Genomic DNA, 22,049 nt, shown 5'->3' on the forward strand with positions numbered 1-22,049 from the left:
TCAGTAAGTGGCACAAGCTGTTATTTTTGGAAGCTTTTCTAGAATAGTCCCACAGGAACACCTTATGAGCTCGCACCGTCCCTCTGGACACCGGCCTTCTGTCTTTCAGTCATGCAGAAGGCAGCTTAACCCCATCTCAATTCAACCAGTTCAGAGGACATCACTTCCAGTAATTGTTTGGTGCAGATTTGTCTGAATTTGGGCTGTAAATGCAACAGAATTCAACGAATAAATGTGGGAGAGTATCACACCTCCCATTGCTGCCAAAACATGAAGTACACACACACACACACAGACAGAGGTACACACCTATAGGTTTGGTTGGCCTGGCCTACCTGACTGGCTGGGCAGGTCTGTGCCCACACCCGAATCTGCTCGCTGGAGGAGAGAGCTGTCAGTGAACACCTCCCCTGAACGTGTGTGTGTGTGTTTACAGAGCTCACAATCAGTCAGCCAAAATCCCCAGCACTGCTCAGTGCACCTGCCACCATACTGCAGCTAAACTGACATTAATAAGGTAGGTCATCTCTTCCACTCGTTTCTAACATGTTCTGGGACTATATGGGGTTGGCAACTGCTTCTTTCACCTGTACTGGCTGATATATGACACAGTGAAAGTGTTTTTGCCTTCATATCGTTGATTTGGCTTTCACTCTGTCACTGTCACAATCGCTGTTCAAACATGTTTCGTCTTGCACAAGCTGTGTTGACGCTTGACGGTCACTATGGTGCAATGAGCAACTTTGGCCTTATGGACTTAAGAAAATTAATTTACTGCCAATAAGCTTTATGTCACTTGTAGTTGTGAGGCTGTAATTTGGACATTATATATCATGGTTATGTTGATCATTAGAAAGCATATTGTTCAGGCTTACTCAAATTATTCAGAATAGTTACATATGACAAAACAAATACACACAAATGTTGATTTGGACAGCCACCGAACAATTATGGAAACTAAGGGTGGTTGATTTTGAACTCAAGTGCTTATGGAATTAAAGTAGTTAAAAAATTAAAATTCTGGACATAATGTAAGGGACATAATGAAATCTGTTGCATATGATCAGGTGTTCAGACTCTTTCATTGTCAGTGTGTGTGTGTTGTGCCTGGATGGACAGGCTCTTCTACATGGTTTAGAAAAGAAAGCTATGAATCTTGCTACAGATGTACATCTTGGGATCTGTATCTCAGGTTCAAAACAACCTGATTAAATAAACATATATTCATGATTTGTGTCGTAAAGAAATGCACGAGTAATTTGACTTATGTAACTGAAACCATTTAAGCATGACTCTCCAACTTCCCTGTTCTCTGTGTTGGATGGAACGAATCTGTCAGTTACTTGGAGAATTTCCTGAATCATTTTTTTTTAGTTTGAAAGTTGTGTAACATTTTTTAGTTTGGCAGTCTCATGATGAGAAATATATATTGTGTTAGTTTAGCCTGCCAACAATTCATCACCTTTGTGTACCTACAATTTATACTTGAGGCATGTAATTCACTGTATACTTGGTGTGATTTTTATAAAAAAAAAAAAATGCAGTGCGTCCAGAAATAAAAAAATGTATTAAATTAATGTAATCAGCTATTTCATTAATGTACGCTTCCATTCAAAAGTCTGGGGTTGGTAGGATTGATTGATTGATCGATTTATGATCACCAAGGCTGCATTTTTGTAATCAAATATACAGTAAAAACAGTAATATTGTGAAATATTATTACAATTTAAACGTTTTACTGTTTTCTATTTTTTTTATATATACAGTACTTTTTAAAATAAGTTTATGGGCGTTGTCTTTAACCCTAAAACACAACACAGCGATTCAAAATATGGGTAAAACACTTGTGAAAAATTTAAAATTCAATCAATGCTGATTGATTGAAATGTTGATTTAATGCTCAAGAAACACTTGTTCTATCTTTATATTTTAGTGCACCTTTGTTGCATTGTCAGTACTTTCTATTTTAAAAAATATTTTACAATCTAAATGAAAAATGAAAGGCCAATAAATGAAACGAATACAAATATTTGCTTGTGTGGGGTTTTTAATGACTGACCTTTTTTCTTTTTTAATCCAGGTGTCTTTCGAGGCAGTTTTTAGACCTTTTTGACTAGAGGGCCACTAACAATGTCCAAAGGTAAGATCCAATAACCAATGTTTCAATGTATCTTATCTTATTGAATCTCACATGAGTCAAACTGTCAGTGTTTATGCATAAGTCAGAGCTATTAATTTATGGCATTCCATTCTTACAACCAAAACAATGATGTCCTGCGTCACAGCATCAAATCCTGTCGTGCCACATGTCACACATTGCTTAACAAACTCAACTTTTTTTTATTGTCTCATACCACTGTTAGCACTGATGTAATCAACTTATCAACTTTTGGCTCAATGTAGTGATATTAAAATATATCTTTATATGTTTGTGTATGATAAGCTCTGGACTGTCTTGATTTCAGAGGGGGACAGACAATCAGTTTTGCGGACCACAAAGGTTCGCACCGCTCTAAAAGGAGACAGCAGCTGGATACAGAGACAACAGCAAGAAAATCTTGAGAAAGATGAGGAGGAGAAACCATGGTGAGAAATAAATATTATAACAAATCTTAAAGTTCAAAGTTCACAGTACAATTTATCTAACACGATCTCTCTTGTAGGGTTGCCGAAGTGCGAGCAAACCGTTCAAATGGTGTGTTTGAAGAAACAAGTCCTGTTTCCTCACCCACAACCAATGTGCCTCAGCCCAGATCCGACACAGAGAAGTATGCATTATTACTCTCCATGGTCTACATCTACATTTACTCATTTAGCAGGCCAACGTAACCTACAGATGTAGAAAATGTCAGTAGAGCACAGTAAAGAGTCATTTGTGTATTGTTCAGTGTTCTTTTGGGTTTACTGAAGACCTAACACACCACTGCGTTTTGAATCATGTTCAGAGATTTGAGCTAGAGGAGCAATGCGGTACTCCAGTGTTGTGCAGCATTAAAAAAACTGCATGACTGGTTGTCCTTGGTGATGTGGTCTGCTTAGATTTAGATGGTGGTCAAACACTATCCCCAACTTATTGGCAACCTGAATGGTTCATTTGTGAACCATACTGAATGGTGTTGTCTTAAATTGGATTGGCTTGGAAGAAAAGAAGCTTCCCAGTAGGTTAAGCTGGAGGTGGTGTTTTTTCAAGCATTGATTTGTTTACGTTTCATATATCTGCATATATCCTTGTTTCGGTTTCTCCTTTTGAATGACGAATACAGACTATTGATAGCTGCTGATATATGCAGGAGCAGGACACACATGCTAGTTTGTAGTCAGCTGTAGTCTGTGCGGTGTGTGTTCAAGCACAGATTTTTGGTGCAGACCCAGCTGACAACACCGTCGGCTTTTGTCGCCGCTAGTTCTTTGAAGTTGGCTTTGTGTGTCCCGTCCTTATCAGACAAACAAAGGTCTGTGCAGCCACTGTAAGATTGTCAAGTTGGAAGGAGAACTACATGTCATTGGCATAGCACTAGCAGGAAAATCAATGTTCCTAGATGATCGGTCACATCAATGTTGTGTATTTCAGAAAGTGGAAGGGACCAATAACCGAACCCTGAGGCACACCAGCAGTTATCTGACACCAACACACCATGAATAATCTGTCTGTAAAGTAATACTCAAACTAGTGAAGTGCAGTTCTGTGAACAATAAGGTGGACAGGAGGATCTGGTGAATTACTGAGTTGATGGCTACAGAGTGGTACAGCAGAATGAGGATGAATGATTGAGAGGATGCTTTCGCCAACCGCAGGGCTTTGTTGACTCATAGCAAGGTTTCTATTGAATGTCTGCTTTTGAAGCTTGACTGATTGTTGTGTAGCTGGTTGTTCTATGAGAAGTAAAAAAAGTGCTTTTGCAATGGACACAAGGAAAGAAACTGATCTGAAATGTTCTGTTATTATAAGATTATGTACTTTTTAAGCAGTGGAGATACCTGATACTGTAGGAGTGACAGAAGAAGTGTAGGAGATGTGGCTTGTAGAAAATAGGAGGGAATAGGGTCAATAAATATGTAATATATACACTCCTAAAAATTAAGGTTCATAAAGGGGATTTTCACAGTGATGCCATAGAAGAATTATTTTGGTTCCCCAAAGAACCTTTAAGTTAAAAGAACCACGTTTTTACATGTTAAAAATTACAATATTTTATTTTCAAATTCACAGACCAAAAACATCTGAATCTGGATACTTAATCAGGTAATGAGAACGCTCGGTCAATCAAAAGTTATCTTTATCAGCACTGCCTTTGTATTACTTTCCTTCATATGTGACCATTTACTTTTGCAGAGGGGTATTCAAGAAAACCAATTCCAAGCCAACATCAAATTCATCCACCAATGGATATGCGTAAGAACATTATGAAGGATCAGAAACCACACTAGTTCTATAGACATTAGAACATCATGAAATAAATTCCATTAAATTAATATGGATGTATCTTTACACTTAAACTACATTTCTAATATATGATTTGTAATTGCTAATAAAAGATAAACCAGTTTTAATAGAATGCTATTTGTCTCTCCTCCCTTAGTGGAATAAATAGCTTCAACAAAAAGCCATCTGAGAGTTACAAGAAAATGTAAGTTAGCCGAAAACACTCAAGCATGTGGGTCACGCACATGAAGCCTTTGAGCTCATTTTAGCACATCTTAATTATGCTTATTTCCATAAATTTTCTTTTCCCAGAGCCCCCCACACAATACGGTCCAGCAATGAAAAGACAGTGCAGTCTGAACCAACTCTGAGTCCAGAGGAAATGGAAAAGAGGTGAGAAACCACACTCCCCAGACTGATTTATCCAAGGTGACTTCATTTTCCTCTTCATAAAATAACCTTGTGTGTGTGTGTGTACAGGACAGAGGCAGCCAGCAGTGTGCTGAAGGGATCGGCAGCATATCGCCGTTCATACGTAATGTCAGCTGCAAAGAAATATGAGTAAGTGCCTTGTTGAAAATACGATTTCTGGAAATGTAACATACTTTGTAAGTGTACCATGGTAATACCATGCACATTAGTTAATAATATGTACCTTTAAGGTGCTAATATACACGTTTTAGGCCTAAATAAGGTAAAAAGGTGTATCAAGTGACAGCTTTTTCACTTTTTTCTAAGTGTATCACCACTGTATATTTTTATAAGAAGGCCTCCCTTTTTTTTTTTTTTTAGTATTGAAATGTTTCATGTTAAATATATAAACATTTCTTACACCATCAACAAAACAACTACCAATATTATTCGAATTTGTATTTTTACATTAACAGTGTAATTAATGTTCTATTTATTAAAACAAACTATATTTGAGTTGAATTTATTTGACACAAAAAGTAGCAATTCACTGTTATAACTTTCTTGTCAAGGATAATTTCCATTGTGGTCCTTGCTTTAAAAAGGAGAATCAAAATGTCTTTTTAAGAATTTTTACATTTATTCCAAAATACTAACTATAAGAGCACAGTAACAAATTTCATATTTCATGTGTATTTTATTTGTTAACTTATGTTCAGCTGTTCTTTTTAATAGTGAACTTTAATAGTTAATTTAAGGCAGTGCATCCACGTGACTTTTCCCCATTGATTTTTAATTACTTTTCCTCTGTACAACTATTTGGTTAAAATATTAAGATGAATGCATATCCTATTCCTCACTGCACAATGTTCACATCTAATATCTCCAGATCTTCAGAGAAGCCTGACAGCTCTGCTGAGATGGGCATTTCCTTTGTTGCAAAAAGGTACTAGCCCACACTGACAAAAGTATATAGGGTGAAAACTGGTAAAGTGGCACAGTTGATGATATGGCACCGATTAAACTTACTCATCTATCATTATGTGCATCAGCAATAAGTTAAAGTGCCCCACTTTACCTGTGTAAACCCTATATGTTATCACCATTATCCTCATCCTCTTACTGTTGCATGTGTATGTGGTTTGTAGGGTAGATATCAGTGATGATGATGACACTACAGCATCTGTCAAGTCTGTGCCTGTGCAAAGGTAAACTTCACAACATCTCTCAGTTATACAACTTCAAGCTCCTATTTCTTGTTTAACACCATCTCATTTGTAATTGTATTTTATTTACAGTGTCAAATCAAACACTGAGCCAGTGGTGAAGGAGGTCAAGCCAGCAGCACCTGAAATTAAATCTGAACCTAAGCCAGTGACTGAAACGAAACCTACAACACAAACTAAAATAACAACTGAAGCTATCGCCACATCAGAATCTAAAACAGCGCTAGAAAATACAACACAGCCTAAAACAGCATCTGAGCCTAAACCAGCAACTGAAACTACAACAGTGGCTGAAACCAAGCCTACAGCACAAACTAAAACAGTAACTGAACTTAAAACTGAACCTAAACCTACAACACAAACTACAACAGCAACTGATCCTAAACCCACATCAGAACCTAAAGCGGTTGAAACTAAACCTACAACAAAAATTGAACCTAAACCAGCAATTGAAACTAAAACAGAAACTAAACCTGCAACACAAACTACAACAGCAACTGAACCTAAACCCACACCAGAGCCTAAACCAGCTGAAACTAAACCTACAGCAACTGATCCTAAACCCACATCAGAGCCTAAACCAGCTGAAACTAAACCTACAACAAAAATTGAACCTAAACCAGCAACTGAAACTAAAACAGAAACTAAATCTACAACACAGACTATAACAGCAACTGATTCTAAACCCACATCAGAGCTTAACCCAGCTGAAACTAAATCTACAGCAACTGAACCTAAACCAGCAATTGAAACTAAAACAGTAACTGAACCTAAACCCACACCAGAGCCTAAACCAGCTGAAACTAAACCTACAACAAAAATTGAACCTAAACCAGCAACTGAAACTAAAACAGAAACTAAATCTACAACACAGACTATAACAGCAACTGATTCTAAACCCACATCAGAGCTTAACCCGGCTGAAACTAAACCTACAGCAACTGAACCTAAACCAGCAATTGAAACTAAAACAGTAACTGGACCTAAACCCACACCAGAGCCTAAACCAGCTGAAACTAAACCTACAACAAAAATTGAACCTAAACCAGCAATTGAAACTAAAACAGTAACTGACACTAAAACAGAAACTAAACCTACAACACAAACTACAACAGCAACTGAATCTAAGCTAGAGGTGGAAACTAAATCTACAACAAAGACCACAATAGCAAGTGATCCTAAACCCACATCAGAGCCTAAAGCAGTTGAACTTAAACCTACAAAAACAGCTGAACCTAAACCAGCAGCTGAAACTAAACCTACAACACAAACTACAACAGCCACCGATCCTAAACCCACATCAGAACCTAAACCAGTGACTGAAACTAAACCAGAACCTGAAGCTAAATCTGCAACTCAGCTGAAACCAGCACCTGAATCCAAGCCTGAACCAGTTCCAGAGAAAAGGTTTGCTGTATTAATGTTCATATTACAGAAATGTAAATAATTGCATATCTGATGTTGATTAAATAGCCTTTTACGCTTGGTGTCTGTAGACAGAAACCTTTATATTGATGCATTTTCTTCATGTTTTTATCCTTTGCAGCCTGTCTGACACCCTGATATCCTTCAGCACAGAGCCTGCCAGGTACAAAGATGATCCCATTCATGCATAATAGCATCCGTCATATAAAGATTATGTTCATTAATCTCAGTGCCATTCATGTGTAAAGGGGTTTCATACAGTAGCGGAGAGTGAGAACGCTGATATTGGTGCTGTTTATCTGACCTCACTGTCATGTGAATTAATTGCGCTTATTGTCATGTGATAGTTCAATGCAGTCTAAGATAAACTTGTCAGATTCACACAGTCACAGACGTGATCTAAACCCACTCTTAGGCATATGAATATGTATGCAGTGTCCATAAGTAGCATCAGTTGTAATTGAAGAAGTAGTATTTAGTCGGGTACCATTCATGCAAACCAGTGAATGAGCACATTCGGTGAAAATATTGCTTTAGTTTGTTTATTTATACAAACATATTATGTTTTATATGGTTCTCAGTTTGTTTTGCTAAGGAAAGGTGTATTTAATGGGATAGTTCAACTGAAATGGACAATTCAGTCATTATTTGCTCACATTGGTATTGTTCTAAAGCAGTATTACCTTCTTTCTTTTTCTTTTTTTAAGCACAATGAGCAGAGAATGTTTTATTTATTTTATTTTAAAGCATTTTTTTTATTTATTCTAAAGCATTTGAAAGGGTTTGTCAAAAAAAAGGACATTTATTATTTAGCAAAAATCCTTAACTTGGTTGTCGCTCTACTATGTGTCACTTCTCATTTTTATGAGAGTGCAGACTTTCACCAAATTTTCTGTCACAGGGTTGAACTACTAACTCACTAATCAAATATTAGGTGGATGACAGTTACATAGCAATACTTCTGTTGACCGACTTTAAAGAATAATTTTGAAATATGCTGTTTTGTAACAGACCACTAGAGGACAGGAGAGCTCTCTTGGAGACAATATATTTCAAAAGGAAGATTTTGATTCTAATCCAATTACTACATACACCATTGCTGTATTTCTTTGTCCTGCAGTTCTGGCCAAGCAGACTCAGGAGTAGATCTTCTCAGTCAGGATCTGCTGACAGACAACAGGTGAGAGAGGCCGAATACACCTGTGATTATTACTGAAATTATTTTAGATCCCCAGAGGAGTGTAATATGCAAAACAGAGGCTGTGGTCATTCTATAAAATAGATGCCTCGTATACATGTGTACAAAATGAGTTGAAGCTTGATTCTGAGGCTAAAACTGAAGCAAAAAATGAGTGCTGTCAAACAATTAATCACATCCAAAATAAAAGTTTTTGTTTACATAATATATGTGTGTGTACTGTGTATATTTATTATGTATAAATACACATACATGCATGTGGGTCAAAGACGAAAAAGGGTTTAAGCATAAAAATAATACTGCTTTAAATTGTTGTTTTTCCCAAAAATTTTTTTTGTTTTTCTGAGCAAAAAATAAATATCATACATTTCCCCCTGATTTACAGAAGACACCCACTAAAATGTCATTCAGTGTAACAATCTTGTCAGGCATATTTACAACAAAAATCAATTTATGACATATTAAAAAACTAATTACTTTTGCCCCAACTTTTATTTTGGATGCGATTAATCGTTTGACAGCACTACAAAAAATAAAACATTTTGTCTTTATTATCTATATATTTTTTGATTTTTTGACGTAATTCTAAAATGTAATTCATTATATGCTGGTGGAATGCTCTGCCCAACTCAATCCCAGCAGCTGAGTCCTTAGCCATCTTCAAGAATCGGTTAAAAACACATCTCTTCCATCTTCATTTGACCCTCTAACTTGCCCCAAATACTAATTAGTTGTTATTTTAATTTTCTTTTAATTTGCCACTATCCTAGGTTTTGCCCATTTGTCAGTAAGAATTTTTTACTCATTTAAAACACAATAAAATGTAATATGCTCACTTATTATTTTATATATTTTCATATGTACAAGTCAGAATAAGTATGTTGTTTGAATTTTTACACAAATATTGTGTTACACTGAATGACAATGTAACATTATTTCAACCAAATTTTGACATTTTATTTTTCAAAAACTTATTTGAAAGCTTAAAATTAGACACTTTACTTACATTTAATGTGCTTTCTATGGACATAAAATCACTTTTGTAAATTTCTTTTGATGCGCAAAAAATGTCCCTTTTAGACTTGCACGCTATTCATTTACTGCTCGTTTTCTTTAAAGTGCCCCTATTATGGGTAATGAAAGGTTCATATTTTGGTTTTGGGAGTCCCCAACAACAGATTGACATGCATGCCAGGTCAAAAAACACTTTCATTGTCTTATAATGTAAATTTATTTTTACCTTATTTGCTCAAGGACTCCCAAACGATTCGCTCAACAAATCTGCGGTGATTGGTCCGATTGTGCTCATTTTTATTTCATAATGCCTAATAAAGCAGCGTTTGTGAGAGCAGTGCTGCTTTGTGTACAGCGAAACCATTATTTTTACCGCTCCAAAAGCGACACCTAGTGGCAAAGAATGAATTTGCATTTTTATTCAGACCAACACGAAAAGACCAAGAAGTGGGCGGGCAATATGCTAATGTTAATGTTGAGGTCAACATGAAACGGCTTGGGATTCGTTTTGAATACGACTCGTTTCAATGACTTCGACTCTTTCTTTTGAGAGACGATAACTTTATACACGGTGCACTTTCAGATTTAAAACTTGGCAGGATGTTTTCATACACTTAGAGCTGTACAGTGTTACACACTGCATGAAAGGTAATTTTTAAAAATCCATAATAGGGGCACTTAAAAAAAACTAACTTACACTAGTTTTTCTAATCTTTTTGTATTCTATCTATTTGTTTTCTTTTTATTTATTATGCAATTAACACAAGCAACAAAGGCCTCTAACTCTAGCTTGCTCTATTCTTTTTCTATTCTATCTGTTTTCTTTTTATTTATTATATAATTAAAAATAAAAAAACCTTGCTATGTGTGCTGAGTTAAGCTAACTGAGACTTGTTATAGCACTTGCATATCATTGCTCTTTTGTTGATTTTGATTGCTTCCATTGTCCCCATTTGATAATTTGGATAAAAGCAATTTACAAAATCTGCTAAATGACTAAATGTAATGTAAATTATATACATTTTATATATTTTTATATAAACTTATGTTGTTACCAAAGTCAACTATCATTTTCCCATTTTTTAACTGTATAGTTCACTTTGAGCACAAGGTTTGTAATGCCAAATTAAACCGTAAAACTGGTAAACCCGTTACTGTCAGCCTTACTAAACACTTAATTATATCCCAACAAACGGTATATTACAGTATATTCATTTAGCTTGAGATGGCACAATGCAGTTTTTTAACACTTACAGTCTTACACAAATGCTACTGTAAATTAATTTTTTTACTAAAAACAGTCAAACTGGAAGAGGCACGTGTATAGGATCAGTTGTTAAATGAGCTGAATATTTCCCCTCTAGTCCGCTGCCTCAGACAAACAAGACACATACAACTCTGGACCTGCTCGCAGATGATCTTATTCCCTTCAGTCCTACTACCACCAGGTGATTTTTTTGTCCTCATTTATTCTTTATTCATAGAACTATCATTTCTTAGCTTTGAAGAATACACATGGCAATGCAGTTTCTTAGACAGATAAGCAATATGATTAATAATGTAAAAATAACACATAAAAGAAGCTCAGAAGACCGTGAAGACTTCACTTGAGTATTGAAGTGTAACTAATAGTTTTGTTCCCCCTCTCAGAACCAGCACTGACTACACCTACAGCCGGAAAACCCTGATTAAAGATTTTAAGAGGTACAGCATCATTTCTTTCTTTCTTTCCATGTTATTTTTCCCAAATCGCACCCTAAACCAACCCGGATATAAACCCTAAAAGTTTTTCCTTCTTCCGTTTAAAAAAAAATCTCCGTCCACATGAAAACACAAACGCATGCTATGAAGCACTGTTAAGAGCATGCCAAACCAACAGGTGGCGATATAATCTCAACCGTAAAGCCATGTTGGCCAATCAGAAGCCTGAAAAAGTTTAATGTAGGCGGAGATAACAGTGCAGGCTCCGACGTCACAAGCCAAAAAATCTTCACCCTGGCAAGCGTTTTCAAAAATGTTCGATTTCAGTGACCTGGTGCTGCGTTTGCTTGTGGACGAACGGCCAAACCGAGTAGAAAAAGATGCGGTTTTAAAAATAACCGTTTTTGTGTGGACAGGGCCTATGTCCACACTTTCGTGACGTAATGCTGCTTTGACTGTTGGGTAGAAGTCTGCTGTGGAGCTCGGCAGAAGTGTGCACGAGCGCTCATGGGGCAAACGTCCAGGCAAAAATACTATAGTAATTTATAGTAAATACTATAGTGTTTTTGAACCATACTATAGTAAAGTTTATTATACTGCATATATTATAGTATTTACAACACTTTGTTAATGAATGCTACAGCATACTGTAGTATTAAAGGAGTAGTTCACTTCCAGAACAAAAATTTACAGATAATGTTCTCACCCCCTTGTCATCCAAGATGTTCATGTCTTTCTTTCTCCAGTCGTAAAGAAATTATGTTTTTTGAGGAAAACATTTCAGGATTTCTCTCCATATAATGGACTTCTATGGTGCCCCCGAGTTTGAACTTCCAAAATGCAGTTTAAATGCAGCTTAAATTATATGCAAACATTTCAGAATGTCATTTTACACAGTGCTTTTGATTAAATAGTAATATTAATCAAGATATGTTGTGCTTAATTGATAGTGTGCCACCAGACGTTTTGGTTTCCTTGGCTGAAGATGTCATTCCAATTGATACTAAGAGGTAATTCAATACTGCATAACTGTTTATTACACAGCTCATTTCTTGAGCCAACACCTGGACATGTCTGTGTTGATTCATGTTGTTTGCACAGAGATCTTTGCTAAGAAATGTCAATAACATAACGGGTTAAAGGCAGGGCCATACTGGGATGCAATTTCAAGCCAGGAAATCTCACACTCATGCAGGCCACACAGAAAAAAAGGGGCCAAAATTGTACCTTTTGGGGTACAACAGCTTGACACCGTAGCAGTACACCATACATATGAGTACCTTAAGAGTAGTAATTCGTACCCTTAAGATACTAATTTGTAAAAAAGTAACAAATATGTCCTTTTAAGGGTCCTGTTCCAGTGACAAGCTGTTGTACCCCAAAAGGTGCAATTTTGGCCCCTTATTTCCTGTATATAGCCTATACATCCACAACAATTTCTGAAACCAGACAACCCTATTATTTGTATGGCCATCACATAAAAAAAGGTCTAAATCCTTACTCTGGGGCCGTGAAAAAGAATTAAAGGTTCACTCTTGCACTGCACCTTCACTTCCCTTTCCATTTTCTTCATTTTTCCCCAATATCTCTTCATATCCCCACCTCTTTTTTTTTTCTCACCTGTCATTTGTTCTTCACAGGTCTACTGTTATGAACAGAACTGTGTCCACCTTCTTGAAAACATTCACCTCATTTCAATTTGTTAGCAAAGAATGTTATTTATCTTAAAATGACTTAAATACCCTAGATTTAATAAACCTATATTTCATACAAATATACATTACCAGTCAAAAGTTTTTTTTTTTAAAGAAGTCCCTTCTGCTCACCAAGCCTGCATTTATTTCATACAAAGTACAGCAAGAGCAGTAATATTGTGAAATATTTTTACTGTTTAGAATAACTGCTTTCAATTGGAATATATATTTAAAATGTAATTTATTCCTGTGATCAAAAAGCTGTATTTTCAGCATCATTACTCCAGTCTTCAGTGTCACATGATCTTCAGAAATCATTCTAAAATGTTTGTAACATTACCCATGGACTATACCAAAAGCTTGGAGTCAGGGGGGGTTATAGAAATTACTACTTTTATTTAGAAAGGATGCTTTAAATTTATCAAAAGTGATGATAAAGATATTTATAATTTTACAAAAGATTTATATTTCAGATAAATGCTGTTCTGAATTTTCTATTCATCAAAGAATCCGTCTAATTTTAATAAAAAATATTAAATATTACTGTGTAATAATATACGATATTGCTGTTTTTGCTGTATTTTGGATCAAATAAATGAAGGCTTGGTGTTCTGTTCGGAATCGTTTGAGGGAAGCACGGAACACACGTGAGCTGATTCCTATAGCGCAGTCAAGACTAACCGATTTATGATTTAAAAAAGTGAGTGAAGTGACGTGACATGTGGCCAAGTATGGTGACCCATACTCAGAATTAGTGCTCTGCATTTATTCCATCCAAAGTGCACACACACACAGCAGTGAACACACACACACACACACACACACCATGAACACACACCCGGAGCAGCTTATTATCGATTATCATTATTATTATCAGGGCAGCGGGCCAAATCAGTAACCAATGCTCCCGGTGCTCCCGATGGCCAATTCGGGCCTGGTTAAAGTCCCAGAGAAGGAAGTAGTGTGGTAATTTGAGTCAAACCCAACCCTAAAACTCCACCTGAGCTGCAGATAAACTCTCACACAGCATCAACCGCACTTTCACACGTGTGCACGCTCTCTGGAAATACAACTAGCCTTCATATCACCGGATCCCTTTTAAAAGCAACATGTTTTTTCCCCCCCACAGTGACTGGAAGACAGACATGGACAGGTAAGACACTGTTCATATTTGAGGTTTTGAGATTACAGAAGACGGGGATATAAATGGTTTCATATTTGATTAAAATATTCAACATGGAGTAATGATTAACATTTAATATTAACTTCCAGACACAATTTGTGACAACATGGGAAGAAATCTGACTTTCCAAACTTAATATCTCATTGAGGTCCTGATGTTCCCTAAAGAGGAAAAATAAAAGTTTTTCTTCTTCATGTTTCCAAAAAAGATATTTTTTAAATGGGGTTAAGAAGCATTTAACTGTCCGGTCTGGCCAAATACTCATGTACTGGTCACAAGGGCAAAACTAGCTTTTCCTGTTTAGCATCTGAAGAAGCAGAGCACTGGAGCAAAAGATACAGGGCAGGTTTAACAGCTAAATAAGTATAGCCCTGCTTTAAGTCTTGGGTTACTCATTGTTTCTTAAAAGATCTTTCCTGAAATAGTGCCTTGACAAAGACAAGTGCTTTAAAAATGCTGCATGTCTCTACATTTTCACCCTTATGTCCCCCACAGTCAAACAAAAGAGCTTATGATGAACAGAAGTACATGAGACCCTTCAGCGGTGCATGGTGCATCAGAGATCACACGTTTTGTTGTCTGAGACAAGATTTCTAACATAATGACTATTTTTGTCTTATAGTTACAAAACCAGCATCAAAACAGTGGAGAGTTCTGTCCAGGAGAACTTACCAGAATCCGAATCCAAGAAGTATGTGGGAAGATGTTATTCCACTGAATAGTTTATCCTGATTCATTTAACCGGAAAGTGTTGTCCTGTTGAATGCCTGATCTCTTTTGTTTTCTCTTTTCAGGAACTTTGTCTATGTTAAGGAGTATGTGAATAACTCGCGTCTTGATGGCAGGTAACTTGGAGACATTTTTATATGTGACCCTGGAGCACAAAACCAGTCATAAGGGTCAATTTTTCGAAATTGAGATTTATACATCAGCTGAAAGCTGAATAAATAAGCTTTCAATTGATGTATGGTTTGTTAGGATAGGACAATATTTGGCCGAGATGCAACTATTTGAAAATCTGAGGGTGCAAAGAAAATCTAAATATTGAGAAAATTGCCTTTAAATTTGTCCAAATTAAGTTCTTAGCATTGCATATTACGAATCAAAAATTTTGATATATTTACGGTAGGAAATTTACAGAATATCTTAATGGAACATGATCTTTACTTAATATCCTAATGATTTTTGGCATAAAAGAAAAATCAATAATTTTGACCCATACAATGTATTTTTGGCTATTGCTACAAATATCCCCCAGCGACTTAAGACTGCTTTTGTGCTCCAGGGTCACATATTCTTAGAATCATTCTCTGCCGTTATAGTTATTCAGCCAGAATTTGCTCCGTAAGATCAGCTGTTCTCAATTGGTTTGCTTTAGGACCCAGATTTAAGACTCGACGCAAGAACAAAATTGCTTACATATACTGTACAATACGAATATTCCAAAAATAAGCACTGAAATGAATTAACATGCCCTTGAACTGCATAGACTCTCTGATATGTGAAGCGGACCCTCAAGGGACTAATAATGCACAAAATACAACTTGACTGTGTGATGAGGATCTGGAGGACAGACCTGTCACCTTTTTTATTTTATTTTTGTAACTGATGTAAAATAAGTGCAGTGCAGAGATACTGTGCGGAAGGTTATGGAATAGTCATCTGTGGATCAGTACAATGTCTTCAACCACAAAAATGCTCTGTCTTCCTTTTTATAGCAGCTCTGACTATGTGTCATCAACAACCTCCAACTACAGCTACAGCAGCCCCAGCTACTCCTCCAGGTAACACATTTAGATATCTCACATGACATATGACAGCAGCCCCAGAAACAAGGACACTTCATTCTGTACTTATAAACGTACACAAAAGCACATTCATACATTTTGGGGCAAATGTATATGGGCCATTCTACAGAAAGTCAGAGTTGGAAACGTCTTGGAAAAAAAAAGTCAAATTGTATGTATGCAAATTGTATAATATCCGAGGTACACATTTCTAGTAATTGTGCAGTTAATTCTCATATTGTATTTTCAGAAAGTTTTGGAATATTTGTCCTCTCCCTAAATTTGTCACTATACCAAAAAACAGTAATAATAATTTAATTAGAAGGGTTATATTGACCTATTAAGATTTTGCTAAATTTTTTTACATTTTTTGCTATTTTATTTAAAATTTTCAGAGGTAAATCAATAACAATTACATTTTTTAACAATATTTCAAGTGTAATTTATAAGATTTGTTGTATTTTGAATCCAATTTTTCTTTGTAAAAGGCAAAATATAGTTGATCATACTGATTTCAACGTTAAGCATTCGTTAGTTTGAATATTCATTGAACCAAAAACTATCATAACACCTTAGTTGATAATTCAGTATACTTTATTTTTGACAAAACAACCCATGTTTCGGTAGTGACTACACATTTTTGGTAGTGACCGTAATGCTTTGGTAGCAACCACATCACATTACAGAATTTAACTCGCATATTAAAACACTACTGAAACATACTAAAATACAGTGCATAATGTACTCAATTTTTGTTTATTTCCCCCAGATATAAGGATTATGTGCTCCCTTTTGTCACTACCGAAACAATGAAGACATGTTTCGGTTGTGACAATTCTATGGGATAACACCCAAAAAAAACCCCAAAGATGTCACTACCGAAACTCCACCAAATATTTCGGTAGTGCTTTTGAACCTAGCTCAAAGATGCTAATCAGCACATCGTTAGCTAGCACAGTTCTGAAGAGTGGTATACATATAAAAACTAAATGTTATGGAATAACTCCTAAAAAAGTGTGCTTAATTGCAGAAAAAAGGTGTTCGGTAGTGACGTTCCTTAAAGTTACACACAGATTTTTCAGCCTTTTGAACACATTTACCTCAAAATGATGATACCTACCTAACCTTGTAGCAATGAGAGAGGGGGACACAGGAATATTTCCTGATCTTAAATTTAGGGGTGTAGTTAAAATCTCGGCCAATAGACTAAAACACGCGCTGTTTCGGTAGTGACATGAAAAATGCAGGACACTTTTTTTTAGTTTCATAATTTACAAAGAAAATATAAAAAATATTTTTTGAACTTCACTTTTTAAAAGAATCAAACAGATACTTTTAAAAACAACAATGGAAAAAAATACAAAAAATAATTTCAATATCATTTTCGTAAGTTGAAATTTAGGGTTCGGGACAGCCACCTCCCAACTGAAAGTACCCAATAAATTATGACTTTATATATTAAGCTTACAAATATTTTAAATATTACTGTGGGTTTCAATCGATAATAGAAGGATCTTAGTAAACATCTAAGATTTGAATGCTTAAATGCTTTTTAAATGTGTTTTTTGGTTGTGGGACAGCAGTTTCACATTCTGTAGAATGGCTCATATACGGACAAAAGTATTGGGACCCCCTTCTAATGAACAGGTTTGACTACTTTAGTAATTTCCATGAGTACAAATCTTAATGTTAAATAGGGCTGGGCTTTGACACAAATTTCACGTTTCGATTCGATTCGATTCTCATTCACAAGCTTTCGATTCGATTACCGATTCGATTCAATATCGATTATTTGGATATATATCAGGTACAGTACCTGCCAAACTTTCTAAAGGAAAAAAAATCTTAACTAATGCTGTAAAATATACACGAGAGTCAGTTGGTACAACATTACTATAATATTGAAGGTTAAAATTAATGAAGTTTTTACAATAATATCGATATCGTTTCGTAAAAATGAGAATCGATTAATATCGAGATCAGTAGTCATCAGTGTTTGGTGAAGAGGTTTTGGCTCAAGGTCTGCATTTAAAGTCACAGCAGAGGTGTTCAGCAAATAGGGCTGGGCTTTGACACAAATTTCACGTTTCGATTCGATTCGATTCTCATTCACAAGCTTTCGATTCGATTACCGATTCGATTCAATATCGATTATTTGGATATATATCAGGTACAGTACCTGCCAAACTTTCTAAAGGAAAAAAAATCTTAACTAATGCTGTAAAATATACACGAGAGTCAGTTGGTACAACATTACTATAATATTGAAGGTTAAAATTAATGAACAAGTTCTTCCACACTGACTCAATCAATCATTTCTTTTTGAACCTTGCCTCATACACAGAGGCATTGTCATATTAGAATAGGAAAAGGGTCCTGTCCAAACTGCTGCTATAAAATTAGAAGCACACAATTCCATAGAATATCATTATATGCTTAAACATTAAGATTTGTACCCATGGAAATTACTAAAACCTGTTTATTAGAAGGGGGTGTCCCAATACTTTTGTCCACATAGTGTATCATATATGATTGTAAAGACTGTTCTAAGCGTGCTTATGTATCATTTACTGCACAAGCAGTGATGAGTGTAAGTAAATGGGAATTTTTTTAGTCTCTAAACAATGACCTCATTTGGTGTTTTTAGAGGAGATATGACTCCCTGTACATACTGTGGAGAAATGGTGGGAAATGATGCCAAAATCACCATTGAGCACCTGAACATATCCTGTCACCCGTCCTGCTTTAAGGTACGCAACAATATCCGCTCACACAAATGACCTGTCTAATGTGTATGGCACAATATGCTGGATGCAGTTTAGCTTGTTTGTGATATGCTACACTGCTGTACTTAATGATATATGACAATATGCTTTAATGAAAATATGTATTGAATTTCTTTTCCCCCACCCCAGTGTGGTATTTGCAGTAAACCAATGGGAGATTTACTCTACAACATGTTTCTCCATCGTGGGACGGTCCACTGTGAGAGCTGCTATTCCAATGTGCTATAAGGAGATCTGTTACACTGCCTGAAATATCCCTCAACAGTATAGCTAACCTGCCTATTTGAATAGGAATTAGACTCGTTACTGGCACGAAACACGTTCCTCTTTATATTTCCTCACTGATCGTACCGCTGACATACCTTCTGAATATCATAAAAAGGTTTTCTTGTGCTATGAATGCTTGTTGCAGTGCATCTAGGATTTTTTTCTCCGATTCTGTCCCTTTAAATGTTTAGTGAAGACAATAAGAATGTATATCTCTGTTGTATTTAATCATGAGAAACCATTTTAAAGCAATATTTCTGTTTTAGTAGCACTGTTATGAAAATACGTATCCTGCATCGATATTCACAATTAAAGCAAAATTCTCATTGAATTCAAGTCGAATTCTCCTTTTATTGTTTTGTTACAAGTGAATGTGCAATAAAAAATATAAATATCGCATAAGAAATACTGAGGTACACAAACATTTAAACAGGTCAAGACATAAACAAGTCCCAGGAGTCTTATAGGAGAATCTCATGAACCACTCAAGAACGGGTCCAGAAAAAAAAAATCACTCAAAAAAAAATCAAAAGAATAGTTCAATTTTGCTTGTAGAAAAAGTATACCCATTTATGAATTTTTGCAAAAATTGTGAAATTTTTGACATTATTTTTCAGTTGTGACTGTACGACAACCTTCGCTCCAACATGACCCAAATTCCCATTAGTTCCCATCATGTGAAAAAATGCTATACTGTACAAAAAAAAAAAACTCCCACATAATCAACATATTTTGTACGTATCATGTGCTTAACTCTCATTAAAAAGACATTATAATCCAAAATCTTAATGGTCCAAAAAGGGGGTTGCTTTGCTTTATGCAGTCATTTTTCCTTTGGATTTTTGTAGTTAAAACTTGACCTTGATGTGTTTTCATGAGATTCACTCTTCAAGTCCCTCATGCAAAGAAACCATTGTTCATCATAACTGCAGTGATATCCATCTATGAGATCTTCTGTGACAAGCTGCAAGCAAGCCTGAGTGATTGTGAGCTGTGAATGTTCAACATCCGCTGAAGCTTGCAGATTAACATATAGCTCAAGAACATTCATTATGAATGCGTCATACAACATACTGATGGGAAATATTTAAATGTAACAAGATTATTGTGATGGTTTCTATTTGATTAGAAACTCCAGGATTGTAAAAATGGCTCATCAGCCTTGGGTGGACTGCCAAATTGTTTCCAGAAATATTTCAGTCTTGAGCTGTCAGAGGAAGTTTTGATCTGTGACGTCTCCTCATCGGCCTCTGGCTCTCCTCACAGCGATGCTCTGTATATGCTGCCACAATAATGACGGATCGGACACATTGTGTCTGACGAGTGACTCCAAACCCTCTGCTTGATCCAGACTCTGCCAGTAGTCCTGCGGCCACATCTGGAGCCAGCTGAGAACAAACACACATCACAGTTTCACTCTACTCCATGTCTTGCTCTAAGGGGGTCATCGGATGCAAAATTAACTTTTACATGGTGTTTGAACATAAATGTGTGTTGGCAGTGTGTGTACACAACCACCCTATAATGATAAAAATACACCCAGTACTTTTTTTAATCCCCATAAATCATAACCCCTTTCTCAAATCAAGCCGTTCTAAGATTATTGTCTGTGTGATGTCACACAGACCCAGGCCCCTCCTACGATAGTTGATTGACACTGGCGTTTTAGCACAGACCCGCCCTAAGTGAGCTGGAAACAGTCCGCCATTGTTTCACTGCCAGAGCAGGCGTAGACAAGAATGACTCCTAAGCGATTGAGGTGTTCTGTTGTTGGATGTAATAATGAACATAGCAGTTGTCATTTACTCTTGACATCTGAGCCGCTGAAGACACAGAGGATTACGTTTGCTTTTGAAGGGAATGCATCCCCGATCTACCGAAATGCGTTTATGTTCGCACAAATTATTCATGATCCAGCTTCAACTCGAGAGGTTAGTTTTTTTTAAATTAATCTTTGCAAATCGCCTTTCCTAATAATGTGCTAGTTAGCAAGTTCTAAAGTAAACAGTCTGGCTCGTCACCCCACGGAAGAGAGGGGCGGGGTCAGCAGAGCTCATTAGCATTTAAAGGGACATGCACCAAAATGGCTTGCTGTGAACAGAGCTGTTTTTGACTAGAGATCGACCGATATATCGATTTACCGATATTTTTCCCGATATTTAAGCATTTTACAATAATCGGATATCGGTTTTGTAATATCGGATTCACCGATAAACGCCGCCATCTTGTGGATGTTTTGAGAATTGCGTGCAGGATCGCCATTGCACCACGGCGCCTGAGGGGAGAGGAGACAACAACAACGGCATGCACAGGTACTTGATTTGCTGTAGTTAGTAAACTTTATTTAACATAACAGCCATTAATGCACAAATTAGATGCATTACATAAATGCCTGATATGTAGTTTATGCAGCTTGGCTCGAAGAAATAGAGACGAACTCACGGAGTCATGTAAAATAATCCATCAAGTCCTGTCCCAATAAAGACGTAACTTTGCCTGAATTAAATAATATGCAGCCATGAATGAGCGCATGTTGGAAATAAAAGTGCTGAATTTAATTCGCTCTCTGTTGTCTATGCTCATCGTCTCATGAAGGCGAAGTTGCGTAGGCTAAAATAATCCGTCAAGTCCTCTCCCAATAAAGACGTAATTTTGCATTAATTAAATAATACAGCCATGAATGAGCGCATGCTGGAAATAAAAACGCTAAATTTACTTCTCTCTCTGTTGTATATTTGCTCATCATTAGTCTCGTGAAGCCGCTTTCATATTGCTGTTCACTCGCCGGGTTGATGTGGTTGTGGTTGATGCTCAGGAAATGCTCCAGCACAGCACAGATTCACTTGTTTAAAACACCCCTAAATTGTATTAACATTTACTATATAAATCATTATTTCGCTAATAAACATCTAAATAAATACAACTCTATGGAAA

General features: G+C 36.2%; 2 protein-coding genes across 2 annotated transcripts in view; one reads left to right on the forward strand and one right to left on the reverse strand.

The window, feature by feature from the left end:
• The first annotated feature begins 282 nt into the window (after positions 1-282).
• On the forward strand, positions 283-19,607 carry LOC107689146 (proteoglycan 4-like). The gene is made up of 23 exons (XM_016487060.1): positions 283-517; positions 2,081-2,140; positions 2,466-2,586; positions 2,664-2,768; positions 4,211-4,243; positions 4,334-4,393; positions 4,581-4,628; positions 4,736-4,816; positions 4,904-4,984; positions 5,724-5,780; positions 5,983-6,042; positions 6,133-7,467; positions 7,607-7,648; positions 8,606-8,665; positions 11,062-11,145; positions 11,348-11,401; positions 12,349-12,408; positions 14,222-14,245; positions 14,898-14,966; positions 15,070-15,120; positions 15,994-16,059; positions 18,710-18,812; positions 18,978-19,607. The coding sequence occupies exons 2-23, from the start codon at positions 2,131-2,133 to the stop codon at positions 19,074-19,076; spliced, it is 2,703 nt and encodes a 900-aa protein (XP_016342546.1). The 5' UTR covers positions 283-517; positions 2,081-2,130; the 3' UTR covers positions 19,077-19,607.
• A 312-nt stretch (positions 19,608-19,919) lies between these two features.
• The window catches only part of LOC107689135 (alpha-(1,3)-fucosyltransferase 11), a 14,005-nt gene continuing 11,875 nt past the window's right edge, over positions 19,920-22,049 (reverse strand). Inside the window, exon 5 of the mRNA XM_016487041.1 lies at positions 19,920-20,503. Within this exon, the coding sequence (XP_016342527.1) occupies positions 20,356-20,503 (148 nt within the window). The 3' untranslated portion in view covers positions 19,920-20,355. The remainder of the gene's footprint in view (positions 20,504-22,049) is intronic.

This window comes from Sinocyclocheilus anshuiensis, unplaced genomic scaffold (assembly GCF_001515605.1).
Source record: "Sinocyclocheilus anshuiensis isolate Anshui unplaced genomic scaffold, SAMN03320099.WGS_v1.1 scaffold846, whole genome shotgun sequence".
In the NCBI taxonomy this organism is placed as follows: domain Eukaryota; kingdom Metazoa; phylum Chordata; class Actinopteri; order Cypriniformes; family Cyprinidae; genus Sinocyclocheilus; species Sinocyclocheilus anshuiensis.